The sequence below is a fragment of the Macrosteles quadrilineatus genome, unplaced genomic scaffold (assembly GCF_028750875.1).
Source record: "Macrosteles quadrilineatus isolate MER2022 unplaced genomic scaffold, UCM_ALF_1.0 Scaffold_12__1_contigs__length_5162894, whole genome shotgun sequence".
NCBI lineage: Eukaryota > Metazoa > Arthropoda > Insecta > Hemiptera > Cicadellidae > Macrosteles > Macrosteles quadrilineatus.
This window is the reverse complement of record NW_026542605.1, coordinates 2,443,263-2,457,490: the sequence shown is the minus strand read 5'-3', so window position 1 is coordinate 2,457,490 and position 14,228 is coordinate 2,443,263. Positions and strand designations below refer to the sequence as shown.

Genomic DNA, 14,228 nt, shown 5'->3' with positions numbered 1-14,228 from the left:
CAAATAAATGTATTTACGTAACACCAAGTAACCTGTCGATAAACAAAGCTCTCATGTAATTTGGATACATTTGAAGTGTACCTGTCAATAATTATACTTCAGCTTCAGTGTCCATTATCTCAATGTCACTGGCAGGACCAGCTGTGGTGACGTAACATGAAGTGGTGAGAATTAAAGTGTAATAATACCTATCGGTTCTTTAATTAAATACAGTTTAGTATAATTAAATATTTAAAAAAAAGTTTTAATAATTTATTTTTCATTAATAGGCATTTTTACTTCCAACATTTCTAGTAACCTACAACCTGGTTCGAGATTAACAGTCTTGCTTGAACTTGGAAAAAAAAATTCATTTGTATTGTTGTAAAGCATGATATGCATATATTACTAACTTATATGTAATGTTTATATATTGCTTGATTGTAAGATACATTTGGCATAAATGCACTACTTGGTAAGTTTGATGGCTTTAATTACTTGTTTAGGAAATGGCCTAACTATATAAGTAATATATAAGGTACACATTTGTTACATATAAAAACACGCCTACGCATACTTATGTATTACATTTATCACACGTATGACAAGTATTTGATAACATGCTGCAAACACCACAGTTCTTATACAGTATTTAAAGCGTAACAAAATTAGAGTTTTGATTTTTTACAAGGAATAAAAGCAGTAATGTAGGCCTAACTGTAAGGCATAAACCACGGAAGTGCTCAGGACTATTGAAACCCGGGCTTTAACAACACAACAACAGTGGGACATTACGGTAAATATCAGCCAGACCATTACCTCGCCTAACGGAATTACTGGCTTTACAGCGTGTGGGGAACACAGGAATGCACTACCATACAGAAACAAAGAAGGGGACTTTATGTAGTTTCTTGAGAGCTAATGGAATGTTTATATCATGCATATAATTCTATAGTAAAATATCTTATGATTTAAAGATTCATTTTATTATATAAACTTTAATACTTTCAGTATTTCATATTACTGTTTAGGTTTGCATAATTTACATTATAAGTAACAGACACTACGACAAAAAATTCCTTTTTATAAAATAATTTATAAATACAGAAACTCGTTGAATTTAAATGATCTTTGTAAAGTTGAGCGTCTTAAATGCAGACCAATTTGGGTTATTGTAAAGTAAAAATTAGAATAATGACTACGTTGGGGATTTTTTATGAGATTAATATCAGTGCTAAATTGATTGCAGGACATCTAGATTGCAGATCGGTTCAGTTCCGAAACATCCCAAGTAATCCCTTGATACTCGGTTGATGCCTTTTCATTCGCTCTGAATAAAATAAATCTTTAACGACTGTGACGTCAATGGCGGCCGTGGTCGTAAATACAAATCGCCAATTAAACTAATTAACCGCAAATGGTCCATTAGATGCATTAGATAAGTCGATTAACGTTTGTACCCTTTAATTGGGAGTTTCATGCACACATTTGAATTAAAAACGGGAGGACTAAAAAACTGAAAATCAAGCATTATTTACTAATTATTATTTCAGAGCTATGTGATTTTATGGTGTCTTGCGTTTTTAAGGGCAAAAATGTCACCTTTTCTTATGGATGGGAAAAACTGCTAAAATATTTTCAAGAATTTGCCACTATTTCTTTATTTAATATATATTTTACATTAATTACAGTCCATGTGGTACAGATAGCCAATAAGGCGTGACAAAATGTTTAGGAACTGACAATTCACAGAGATAAACTATTACAAGCTTTACAACAAATGAAACATATGAGTAAACAATAGAAATAATTACACATTTTTAATAAATATGTTTAACAAATATTAACAGTATGAATACCAAGTAATCAACAACAATACACAAAACAGATTGATAACATATCCTTCACATAGACATAGCCTACGTCCGGGGACATGTTCGGTTTGGTTGCGACAGCAAGGAACTTCTGTATAGAAAGTAAATGTTAAAATCAAAATGTATGTAGCTGTGTTAACATTCCTTCGCATTTAATTGTAAAGTCTATCTTATTCAAATGTTCACTTTTCCCTTCAGGTGTTGAGAACGTTCAGTGTGTTTTAATATCTCCCAACAAATGAATAAGGCCTAGAAAGTATTGATTTATCCCATTAACACTGAGTCGTCCAATATGTTGTAGCCCCATTTCCTTAAATGTATATTACACTTTTCGAATACATTCGTGCAAATGTTTCGAATACATAACTTTATTTAATGGTTTATTAACCAACCAGAACACTATTGCTACTGTGGATGAGTTGGATTATGCAGTTTATCACAGTAGCATTCTAATTAACGTTTCAAAACATGTGTTTAATATTTACGAGGTTAAACTAATTTATTCTAGCTGACCTGAACGTCAGTTATGAGTTGTAAGTTACAAGTTATGCATTCGCTAGTAGTTCCCTGCAACCTCTATTGTAATGATGTAGGACGTGTGGAATGTTAAATACAAGTGTTTATGGTTTGTCGAGCCAAATTAGTTTCCTGTGGGTTTTCACAATACCTCCATACATATATGGGGTTTATCATAAACACAAATAGCTATAACCCATCCCTACCAATAAGGTTTTACAATTTTTTTTACAAAAATGTTTTGTACCTTAGCCATTTTATTTTGCAATTCCAGTTCTTTCTAAAACAAGTTGACAAACTTTAAATAGTGTTCAAGGCGTCAAATGCCAAATGACAAAAATACTATTTATGACTAAAATTAAATAGCAATAATATATTTTTCTATCGAAAAATAGTTTTATGTTTTAATATAACCAATCCCAAGACATCAAGCCATTGAAGCCTTGCATAACGTATTATGTAGACCATCCTAATATTCCTGCAATGCAGAAAGTCAGCTCTGAATTTGTTCCCAATAGTTTGTGAGACTGATTCAAACCCATATGTCCAATTAATTTATCTGCCCCAATCTCAACTTCTAATAACTAAAACCTAAACGGTGAATTCCATTGGATGGGCTATTTGGTCGTGATAGTTGATCCAACTATGTAGCTAGTTATTTATGTATGTAGCAGTTATACATACACTCAATTATACAAAATTGAGTGTACCTAACCCAAAATTCATTTCAATTAACTTGTCCTGTTGTGGAACTTATCGATAACTTATTACATAAAAGGTTTGTACAATGTGGTGTAAATTACCCAAAACACTCGTATTTACTTAAACTTGATTAGCCGGTTTCAACTTTGAAAGTTAAACAGAGTCCAAGAGATATGAACTTGTGGTTATAGCTACACTATTATTTGCCTTACGTTATATTTAACGGAAACAATTCGTAGTGTTTTATGTTACCAGTTCACCTAGACCATCTATACAATTAAGAATAATATTAACTGACCCAAGCTATTTGTTTGTCCTTTTTCTATGGGCGTGAATAAGGTAAAAGAAAACATAATAGTGGAGTTATCCTTTTGTATTCGGTCCTTAAAATGGGCACAGACCTGATAATAAATCAAAACAATTACACAAACAAGATGTGTCAAGTGAAGTATTTTAATAGTATTGATAAGTTTTAGGAATATTTATTTACCATATTACGTTACATGTAATAATATACATGTAATACGTTAAAGTAGTAATAGCACATCATAGAACTAATTTTAAATTTTTAAGATAATTATTTAAAGTATAAATTTATATAATAATAATATTAATAACAAATCACTCGCAGAGCCATAATATAAACCAAAGACAACCACTAATACAATACAAAGCCAATTACAAGTTTGCAGAACACATTAACAGAGATACACTGTCCACTGTCCACACATTGGTCCTATGGGACTTGTACCATACAGGTCGAAACCTGTTTGCGATCTGTTGGTAATATTAAATTGACGTTACACTTAGATTATGAAATATGTAAACACGAAGAGACTTGTGTGAAAATTGCGCATTTTATTAGAGCTAAAACATTTTTGTTGCAAAATGCATAATGCAATACCCTTTTACCTTTCGAAGATAATAATTGCTTTTAACTAAATAAATGAATTACGAGTAATTGCTAGGCTTTAGTTACGTTGTATAATATAGTATGATATATAGTATATGATTCGTTTCAGTGAACGATGTCCAAACATGTGCATGAAAATAAATACCGCTTGGATAATTGAGTTTTAAACATAATCTATATATGTGTACATAATGAACTTAATTAGCCTACAATATAACATTAGTTAACAGTAGTTGTAACAAAACTCTTAAATTAAACTGATTTTCTACAAAAATTAAAATAAACCAGTTTTAAAAAGTTACATTTTTTGTTTATTATATTTCTAAAAAACAATTATAACATTATTTAGACATATGCAAATTAATAACATGTGTTTCTCAAAGTGTTTATAAAAAATAATCCAAAGGGGACTAAGTTAAAAAGTTAAACATTTCCAACATTCTCCCCCCTTTTTAAAAAAATCTTCAAACTCTTTCACAAGTCCAATTTGGTTGGCTTTTTTATTCTTCTCCCACTTTGGGTCAAAACTTGTGTTTCATTAGTCTTTACATTTGTCTCTTCTTTTCCTTTTGTCGTATTATAATGAGTTTCAGGTTCAGGTTGACAATTTTGAGCTTTATGAATGTGGTCATCCTTAGATTGAACTTCAAGTGGATAAAGCCGTTGAATAGGTCGTCAATAAATTCCATTTTTCGTTCTTACATTTACAAGTCTTGTTACTTTGTCTTTCCCAGGAAATATTTCGATCACTTTTCCAAGAGGCCAAGAAACTCTTCGTTTATTTTCTGAATGGACGAGTACAATGTCTCCCACATTGATTTAACAAGTTTTGTTTACGTTCTTTTTAGAGGAATTTAGAAAACCCAAGTATTCCTTTTGAAATCTTGTTCTTAGTCCTTCTCGAATACTTAGTATATACTTCCATCTTCTGTTCAAACTTGTCTTCTCTAATAAATCTAAATCTGATACATCATTACCTTGTATAGATTGGATGAACATAGATGGTGTCAGGGGTTTTAAATCTTCAGTGTCTTCTGAGATGTATGTGAGAGGTCTACTGTTCATAATACCTTAACACTCACATACCAAGGTGTTCAGTTCTTCATGATTTAGTGAAGCACTTCCTAAGTTTCGTCTCAGTAGCTCTTTCAGAATCCTCACCAAACGTTCCCAGAAACCTCCCCACCAAGGGGCAGCAGGAGGATTGAATTTCCAAACGATATTCTTTAAGTTGAATTCATTTTGAATTTTACTCCAGTTAAGATTCTTAAGTTGATTACTCAAACCAACAAAATTGGTCCCATTATCGGTATAGATGACATTTACTCTTCCTCGACGAGAAATAAATCTTCTTAAGGCTAAAATGAAGGCATCAGTGCTCAATGAAGGAATCAATTCAAGGTGTACAGCCCTATAAACTGCACATGTAAATATTACAACCCAGCATTTCTTCTTCTCTCTTGTTATGAGTGGGCCTGCAAGATCAATGCCTGTGACTTGGAAGCAAGAAGTCAAATTCGTCCGGTCTTCAGGTAGAGGAGCCACAGGAGCTTGACATGGCTTGGTTGAAAACCTTTTACAGGGTATACATTGATGTGTGACTCGGCCAATAGTCCTCCTCCCTTTCAAAATCCAAACTTTTTCCCTCAAAATAACTAATAGTGCTTGAACACCAGCATGCTTACTGTTAATATGTTGTTGTTCAATCATTCGTTCTGTTATAATGTGATTAGATGGTAACACAACTGGGTGAGTATATTCTTTGCTGTATTCTTGATCCAGTAATCTTGTATTCAATCTTATAAGACCATCTTCATTAATAATGGTTTTAACTCCACTTAAATGTTTACTTTTCTTCTCTCCATTGAAACTGTCTCTTTGCACAAGTTTAAACAGGTATTTCTCTGCTTGTTGAAATTCTTCTGACGTTATGTCCGAGCTCTTCTTCTTGGTTTTAAACCGTAACATCCAAGCTATGGTTCTTACAATCGAAGAGTATTTAGAAAATCTTTGTCCTAACATGACAGCAATTGATAAGGTCTCAACGGTGCTTGCGGTAATCACTGACTTCTTCTTTTCACTCTCAACTGTTTCTCTGTCAGGTAAAGGATTTTCAGTTGGCCAAGCATTGCTATACAACCATGTTGGTCCATTCCACCATTGTGAATTGAGTAACTGTTGTTGTAAGCAACCTCTTGAAATTAGGTCTGCGGGATTTGCATGACTGGAAACATATCTCCATTGCGATGGATTACTAAACTTATTTATTTCTTTGACTCTATTGTTTACAAATACAGACCATTTCCCTTGATTGGTAATCCAAGCTAGTGTAACAGAAGAATCTGACCAATAGAAACAAGGTAAGTCAGGTTTACCTAGACATTGAAGAGCCAAGGTACAAAGTCTTACACCAAGGAGTGCTGCCATCAGTTCCAACCTTGGTAACGTAATTGGTTTCACTGGCGAAACTCTAGATTTGGCTAGCACTAAACTAACATGTACAGCATCATCAGCTTCAGTCCTCAGAAATATACAGGCTCCAAAAGCGGATTTGCTAGCGTCACAGAACACATGAAGTGTGCTTGAGTTATTCATAATGATTCGACGTTGAATTTTACACTCCTCAATAATTGGTGTTTGTTCAAACCATTTTTGATACTCAGACTGGAGATGTTCTGGTAATATATCATCCCATCCAATTTTTAAACTCCAAGTCTTTTGCAAAATAACTTTTGGGATGAGTGTCATAGGGGCAGTAAAACCTATGGGGTCATAGATTTTTTGTGTGTGGGATAGTAATGATCTTCGAGTTAATTCCTCAGGTTCCAAGTTTGAAAATGAAACATTACAAAACAAAGTGTCTGAAGAACAGTCCCACTTTAACCCTAAAACGTTTTGTGTTGTTGGCTCAAAGTTTCCAGCCCATCCCCTTAGGTTGAATTCTCTAAGCCTCAAAATGTCTTGTGCTTGTCTTACCAATGAATCTCGATCATTTTCATTGTCTACACCCGTCAAACAGTTGTCTACATAAAATGATTTCTGTAATTTGTCAGCTACAGACTTCAAACAATCTGGTGCATTACATAATAAATTATTGATTACAGCTCCTAACAAAAAAGGACTACATGTTAGTCCAAATACGACTCTAGTATGTCGATAAATCACAACTTTTCCTTCCTCCCACCATAAAAACCTAAGCATGTCTCTGTCTTTAGGGGACACAAGAATTTGGAGAAATGCCTTTTCAATGTCAGAAGTCAAGCCAAATTTATGTTTCCTCAGATTGGTTAGTACGTTTGGAACCAACTCAATCAAATTTGGACCTACTTCAAGACAATCATTTAAACTACAACCATTTTTGTCCTTACACGAGGCATCGAACACTGGTCGTATTCGAGTAGTGCTCCCTTCTTTAATGACTGCTCGATGAGGAAGGTAATGAACAGAATTAACAGTTTGGTCCAAAGAAGTTTCTTCTTTTTCAACCCTTTCAATTATTCCCTTGTTAACCCATTCTTTAAAAGTAGCATCATAGTCTGCATATAAATTCATATTTTTCAGCTTACTTGTAGTTGTGAGTAGACGTTTCTCAGCTACATACATATTGGACTCCAGTGAGGGTCGTCCTTCAACCCAAGGAAGTTGTACGATGTAGCGGCCAGTCGAGTCTCTTGTCACAGTATCCTCAAAGAACTCTACCACTTGCTCGTCCTTTGCTCCCTTCTCCAGTTTCACACTTGGGTCTGTGATTCCCATCGTCTCAAGCTCCCAAAACTGCTTAACATTCTGTGAGGACTGTAAAGCAATAAACATAGATGAGACAAAAGATGAATCTCTACCAGATGATTCAGATGAACCAACAATCGTCCAGCCCAATCGTGTTTTTATGACCACAAGTTGGTCATTTACTTTGTAAAACTCCGAAGTGATAATTTGTGACCAAACATCAGCACCCAATAACACATCAATACTAGCAGAGTCTTCTTCGTCAGAGGTCGATATATCGCTCAAAATGATGTTATCTTGCTCCAAACGTTTTATCAAACTGTAGTCACAAAACTTGGGAATCCGGTTACAAATAACTTGTTGTTCTATAACTTGTAAATCTGTTTTAAAATCCAAGTTTAGTGAACTCAAAGTGATGCCATAAGTTTTATGGTATTTAGGTCCAGTTTGCTTACCTCCAAAAACTTCTTGTTGAATTAAAACTCTATCATTGCTTTTGAGGCCTAATTCTGATACACATTGGTTAGAAACAAAACTCTCTTGTGAACCTGAGTCGCACAAGATTCTAACCTTTTTTGATTTCCCATTACAATCAATAAAAGCATTCAAAGTCTGTAAGTAAGTAGTTTTGCTTTTATTGTTTACAGTAGAAGACGAATTTGTTGTATTTTTAACAGGGGTTATAGGCTTGTCCTTAGCACTCGGCTCAGCTTCATTAGTCGCATGGACTTTTGGACACAAGATTGCAAAGTGTCCACCCAAGCAGATGTGACATTTCACTTGTAATTTACACTTCTGAGCCCAGTGCCCCTTTTTCAAACACTTTATACATGCACCCTTTTTCTTTACAAGTTCATTTCTTTCTGATACTGTTTTATCGAAGATAGAAAAACAATCAGGCGAGTTATGGTTGGTTTTTCCACAAAATATGCAAAGATTTCTTCTTAAGTTGGTATTTAAATCTGTACCTACCTTTGCACTATTTTCAGATTGAGAAACAAGTATTGCTGCTGAAGGTGTGCTTGCCTTAGGTTTACCAAACCGCTGAGTTTTGGTTGAGTCTTTTTTAAGATCCACCTCGTGAGACTTCACGCCAAAACAGTTTTCACGCAACTTAAGCCTCTCCTCAGCTTCAACTTCGGTTCTTAGAAACTGAAGGAGTTCTTTCAAACAGTTATCTGGCTCTGTTGTGGATGCATTCTTATTAACACGATACCTTTCCCATATTTTAAAAATAGGTTCAGGTATGGCTGTTTCAACGAGAGGGAATAGCATGGCAGCATATTTCTCTTTGGTTACTCCCAATGATTCGAGAGCTCTTAGCTGTACTTCAAGCCTGTCATAAAGGCATGTGATTGACAAGTTATCAGTCTTATTTAAAACTAGAGCTAAAAGTTCCCTGACATAGTATTCAATAAGGAATTCTTCTTTTCCATATCCAGATTTAAGGAACTCAACTGCTTTCAAATAGTTTTCTTTTGACGGAGGAAAACATTCAATTAGTTTTTGAGCTGAGGAGCCTGGCTTCACAGATTGTAGTAAGTAATCAAACTTATCCTCATCTCCTAAACTATTATCATCATGGATTTTACTGAACTGAGACCAGAATCCTATCCAATTTTTAAGTTCACCATCAAATCTTTTAAGTTCTATTTTTGGAAGGCGTCTTTTATTGGAATAGGTTTTATTTGATTCACTACCAGGGTTAGCAACTAACTGCAGTTCTTGAATTTTCAAGCTTAATTGATGGTATTTAGTTGCATACTCATTAGTCCCTATAATTTCTGACTCAATTTCATCCTCTGTTACCTCCTCTTCACTAATTAGACTTTGCAAAACTACATCATTTAAAGAGCAAAGCTTTTCATAAGTTGTATTTAATACATTAAACCTGGCAACAATAGTTCTTAAATCTTCATTTTGGCTCAATAGGTTTTCAATAGCATTTACCTCTTTAGTAAAGACTGACCTGTAAGCTCTTCTTTGAAGTTCAGTCATTTTTATAATAAATCAAATTGTATTACGTGTACAATGATGAATATTTACTTCAAAATAATAACTCAAAACTATCTTGGCTCAGGGTCGCCATTAAATGTAACAAAACTCTTAAATTAAACTGATTTTCTACAAAAATTAAAATAAACCAGTTTTAAAAAGTTACATTTTTTGTTTATTATATTTCTAAAAAACAATTATAACATTATTTAGACATATGCAAATTAATAACATGTGTTTCTCAAAGTGTTGATAAAAAATAATCCAAAGGGGACTAAGTTAAAAAGTTAAACATTTCCAACAGTAGTTATGGGAGACATCTACTATTAACTAATTAAGGGTCATTTATTGTATCTTTTACTCTAAATAATGAGTCATTTATACCTCAATCATGTTAAAATTTTCACTAAAAGCAAACTAGGCTGTTTGAAATTCCATTTTCGACCGTTTCGTCTCTTAGTTACCATATTCCTGTAGTTAAAATTCAACCTGAGGATCAACTGTTATTAATAACAATTCACATTCAAAACCATTATAAAGAAGTTGGTCATCATCACCAAATCAGTAGAATAAATTGCTAGGGGGAATAAATACCAATCGCCCCTCGGCCAGATCATAATATTTAAAATTACACCTGAATCTGAAAAACCGGTTAAGTAGGACATGCGGAAAAAGAATGTTACAAAGAACCCCTTATTGTACTTAGTATATAATACTGTATATCAAATATTAACACATATTATAATAAACGTACTTTTTATGATGACTTTATATATATATATATATACTTTTTTTTATATATGACTTTTTTTGATAAAAAAAAAAAAATATATGACTGAATAAATTATGATTATGTGTACGGTATCATGTATGCTTTAAAGTCAAAGAAATATTTTTAAAGCTGCTCAGAACTGGTCCAAACTCTAGCGTTGACTATTTACAATTATTTTTATTGGTTTTGTTGTGTCTGTTACCAATTAAGATAAGACACAACTGGGTGCATGTAAACACAATATTCTAACCAAACACAAGTAAATGGTGAGTTTGTTAGAAAGAAAAGGGCTACCTTATGGTACTTTATAGCTGGTTCGAACAATATTTTCAGCTGATTCTTCAGTCAGGAAAAATACAAATAACAAATACAGCTCTATTTTCAAACTAGCAAAATCTACAGATAAAATAACCTAGAGACCTGTTTTAAAAACCATCACCTGCCAATATTCCGAAGATAACTGGGAACTGAGTGTAAAGCACGGGATTCCCAAGATAGAACAAGGAATATTTAGATTTGTAAGCAAACAGCCTCAATTAATAGAATGAAACTAAAAAAGAAAAATAACGTAAAATACTTATAACTGAGACCATATTTAAGTATTCATGCAATAAGAGAATATTTTTCAGGAAACAAAAACCGTCCTACCACCTGTGTTTTGAACTTTATTGCGAACGCTTTCTAAGCTTGAATGTAATTTACCAGATGAATGCACTCGCTGCGGGAAGTTTTAATTAAATAATTTTAATTGTCATTTAATTTTTAATTAGATTGTTTATTATCGTGTATACGTTTCTACCTCAAAACGTATACAATATTTGAACAGATGTAAACGTTTTATCTATCTTAAAGATATATTACATTTAGTTTGTTTGATTACTATTAGTGTTACCTCTTCATAGTATTTAATGTAAAACATGCACTTTAACTAATTAAACTGGATTTTGATGAAAGGGCTATTTTTATTGTTAGTTATCAGGAAATTTCAATGGTGGTTTGCTAATATTTTACGAAATAACTTAAAAGAAAATCATCATTTTTGAGGGTTTCCAAAAGCTGTATAGCAAATGAAATCACGTTAGTAGGAACAACGTGTAAATATTTTAAACGTTATATTATATTTTTTAACTATTTTGAGCGGTTGGTTGCTTTTAATCTTTTGTATATGTTGTATGAATCAAGGTCAGAATGTTTCTAGAATAAGTTTCAAACTAGAATCAAGTTTAAGCCATAACATTTTAGAATACTTTATATCGTAAAATCGTTATTTAACTTTGTGAGGAAAACTGTACTGATTACGATAAATGATATTCGTAACCGTGGTTAAGAAGTTTCATATGTTGATAGTATTTACTACATAACCATATAGATTTCTGAAGTATTTCTAAATGTTAGATGAGAAATGTCAAGGCAATAATTGATAAAGTTTAGTAGCACATGTTAGCCAAACTTCTGCTTTTCAACTATTCATATTAGCTGGAACACTTTGTGGATAGTAATTTATCCTTGCTGACCTGAATTGTAAGTTAAGTCACGAACTATTCATTATCCTCTAGGAACCATTGTGGCCAATACAGTTAAAGCTGCAAGGCTTGTTAATATAAATTATTCTAAATATGCACATTATGTAAATGACAAGCTTAAACTAGATAAATCCACGATAAATATAGATCATACAACGATTTTATATTCGTTTAATTGTAACGTAACATATTATTTTTAATTAATTTGTTATTCATATAAAATATATAGTTGGCCAGCTTAACTGAAAACACCATGAGGTTTTATTTATGTCATAAATATTATCATGAGTTTTTATTTTACTTTATTGTGTTATTATTTTTAAAACCAACTGTTATAGAATAAAGTTCTACTAAATATGGTAAAGATGGAGTATGGAGAGTTAAAAGAATCATTCCGAGACCCCGATATTGTAGGAGAGGCAAAAAGCAGAAGACTAAGGTGGGTTGGCCATATCTTGAGGAGAGCTTGTCGCAGAAGGTAGGTAGGGAAGATCCGAGGGGAAGGAGACCAGAAGGAAGATCAAAGACCAGGTGTTGGGATCAAGTGTTTATTTTCTTACACATATATTTGAATACCGTTCACTAAAATTAAACATATATTATTACTATGCTAAGGCTTAGCAAACGCTTGCAATAAATAAGTTTGCAAATAGTGATTGTTTTGAATCTTGAAATAATTACCAGAAATGATAAAATAATTATTTCTCAAACAGATTAGTAGGCTTCTTTATTTATTCCAAAGTCTAAACTGAATCTTCAAACAATTAAATTAATTCAATACAAAATATTTAACATGTGGTAAAACAAAACACAGTAGTTAAGAAAAATATAACAGTCAGATCAAAAGGAAAATCAATGAATTGAAAACATATTCAATAAAGTTCACAACATCCTCCCCCCATTTAAAATTGCTAAACAATTATGAGCAATTTTAAATCAGTAAAATCGCTGGGGCACTTTTACTTCTCTTCCACATCTGGTTTTCTTCTTAGCGAAATCAAAGACTTCGTTTTCAACTACTTCTTCTTCTTCAAGTGGTTTATTTTCTTTCGTACACTCTTTTTCACAAGCTGTGATTTCTAATGGGAAAAGTCTTTGTAGTGGTCTTGTCAAAATACCATTTCCAGTTTTTAGTCTTGCGACTCTGGAGAATCCATCTCTTCCTGGATATACATCTTGTACCAACCCCAAAGGCCATCTTATTCGTTTTGTGTTATCATCTCCTATCAATACAACTTCTCCAATAATGGGTTCTCTACTTTTCTTGTTTTTTCCATTGTGAACGAGTGTAGCCAAATATTCTTTCTTAAACCTGTCTCTTAGTGATCTTCTTAATTTGTTTATATAACGCACTCTTTTATTCAAACTTAGACACTCAATTTCATCCAAATCTGGTAATTCAGCTGTTGGTGTTGGTTGTAAGAATAAGGGGAGTTAATGGTTGTAAACAGTCATCATCATTCGAAAGATAAGTCAAAGGTCTTGAATTTACAGTTGCTTCACAATCACACAAAATTGTTGAGAGTTCTTCCTGTGTGACTGATGAATTTCCCAAGTTTCGCCGTAAAATTTCCTTTACCACTCCAATAAGTCGCTCCCACCATCCGCCCCACCATGCCGCTGAAGGAGGGTTGAACTTCCATTTAATCCTCTGGACAGATGAAAACTTTTCAATTTCATCCCAGTTGATCCGTCTGAGAAGATTACTTGTTCCAACAAAGTTCCTCCCGTTGTCTGAATAAATTGTGACAACACGACCTCTTCTCGCTGCAAACCGACGAAGAGCAGAAATGAAAGCTTCCGTAGACAGAGAAGTTGTAAGTTCGAGGTGGATCGCCCTATACACAGCACATGTGAACAGAACTATGTAAGCTTTTATACCTTCTTTTAAGAACAATGGCCCGGCAATGTCTACACCCGTTGTCTCAAAAACTTTTGAATCACTTATTCTTTCAAGTGGCAAGGGAGGGGGTGGACACTGAAGAGGTTTTCCTTTGTGTCGTTTACATATGACACATCTTGATATTATCTTTTTGACAGAGTTCCGACACCTCAAAATCCAAAATGTTTGACGTAAAATTGACACCAAAGTATTGATCCCAGCATGAAGATGTAGACGGTGCTTTTCTGCTATAAGCTTCTTCGTCATCTCATGGTTTGAGGGCAACAATATTGGAAACTTAAAATATTTGTCATCGTTCATTAAAGTCAATTTTGATTTCACTCTT

The 14,228-nt window shown here is 33.3% G+C and overlaps 1 protein-coding gene across 1 annotated transcript in view; it reads right to left on the bottom strand.

The window, feature by feature from the left end:
• Nucleotides 1-14,228, bottom strand: part of LOC129004883 (uncharacterized) — a 66,884-nt gene that overhangs the window by 50,602 nt on the left and 2,054 nt on the right. Inside the window, exons 2-4 of the mRNA XM_054433577.1 lie at nt 13,580-13,838; nt 8,683-8,862; nt 7,551-7,779 (exon numbers count right to left, since the gene is read on the bottom strand). Coding sequence (XP_054289552.1) covers nt 7,551-7,779; nt 8,683-8,862; nt 13,580-13,838 — 668 coding nt within the window. The remainder of the gene's footprint in view (nt 1-7,550; nt 7,780-8,682; nt 8,863-13,579; nt 13,839-14,228) is intronic.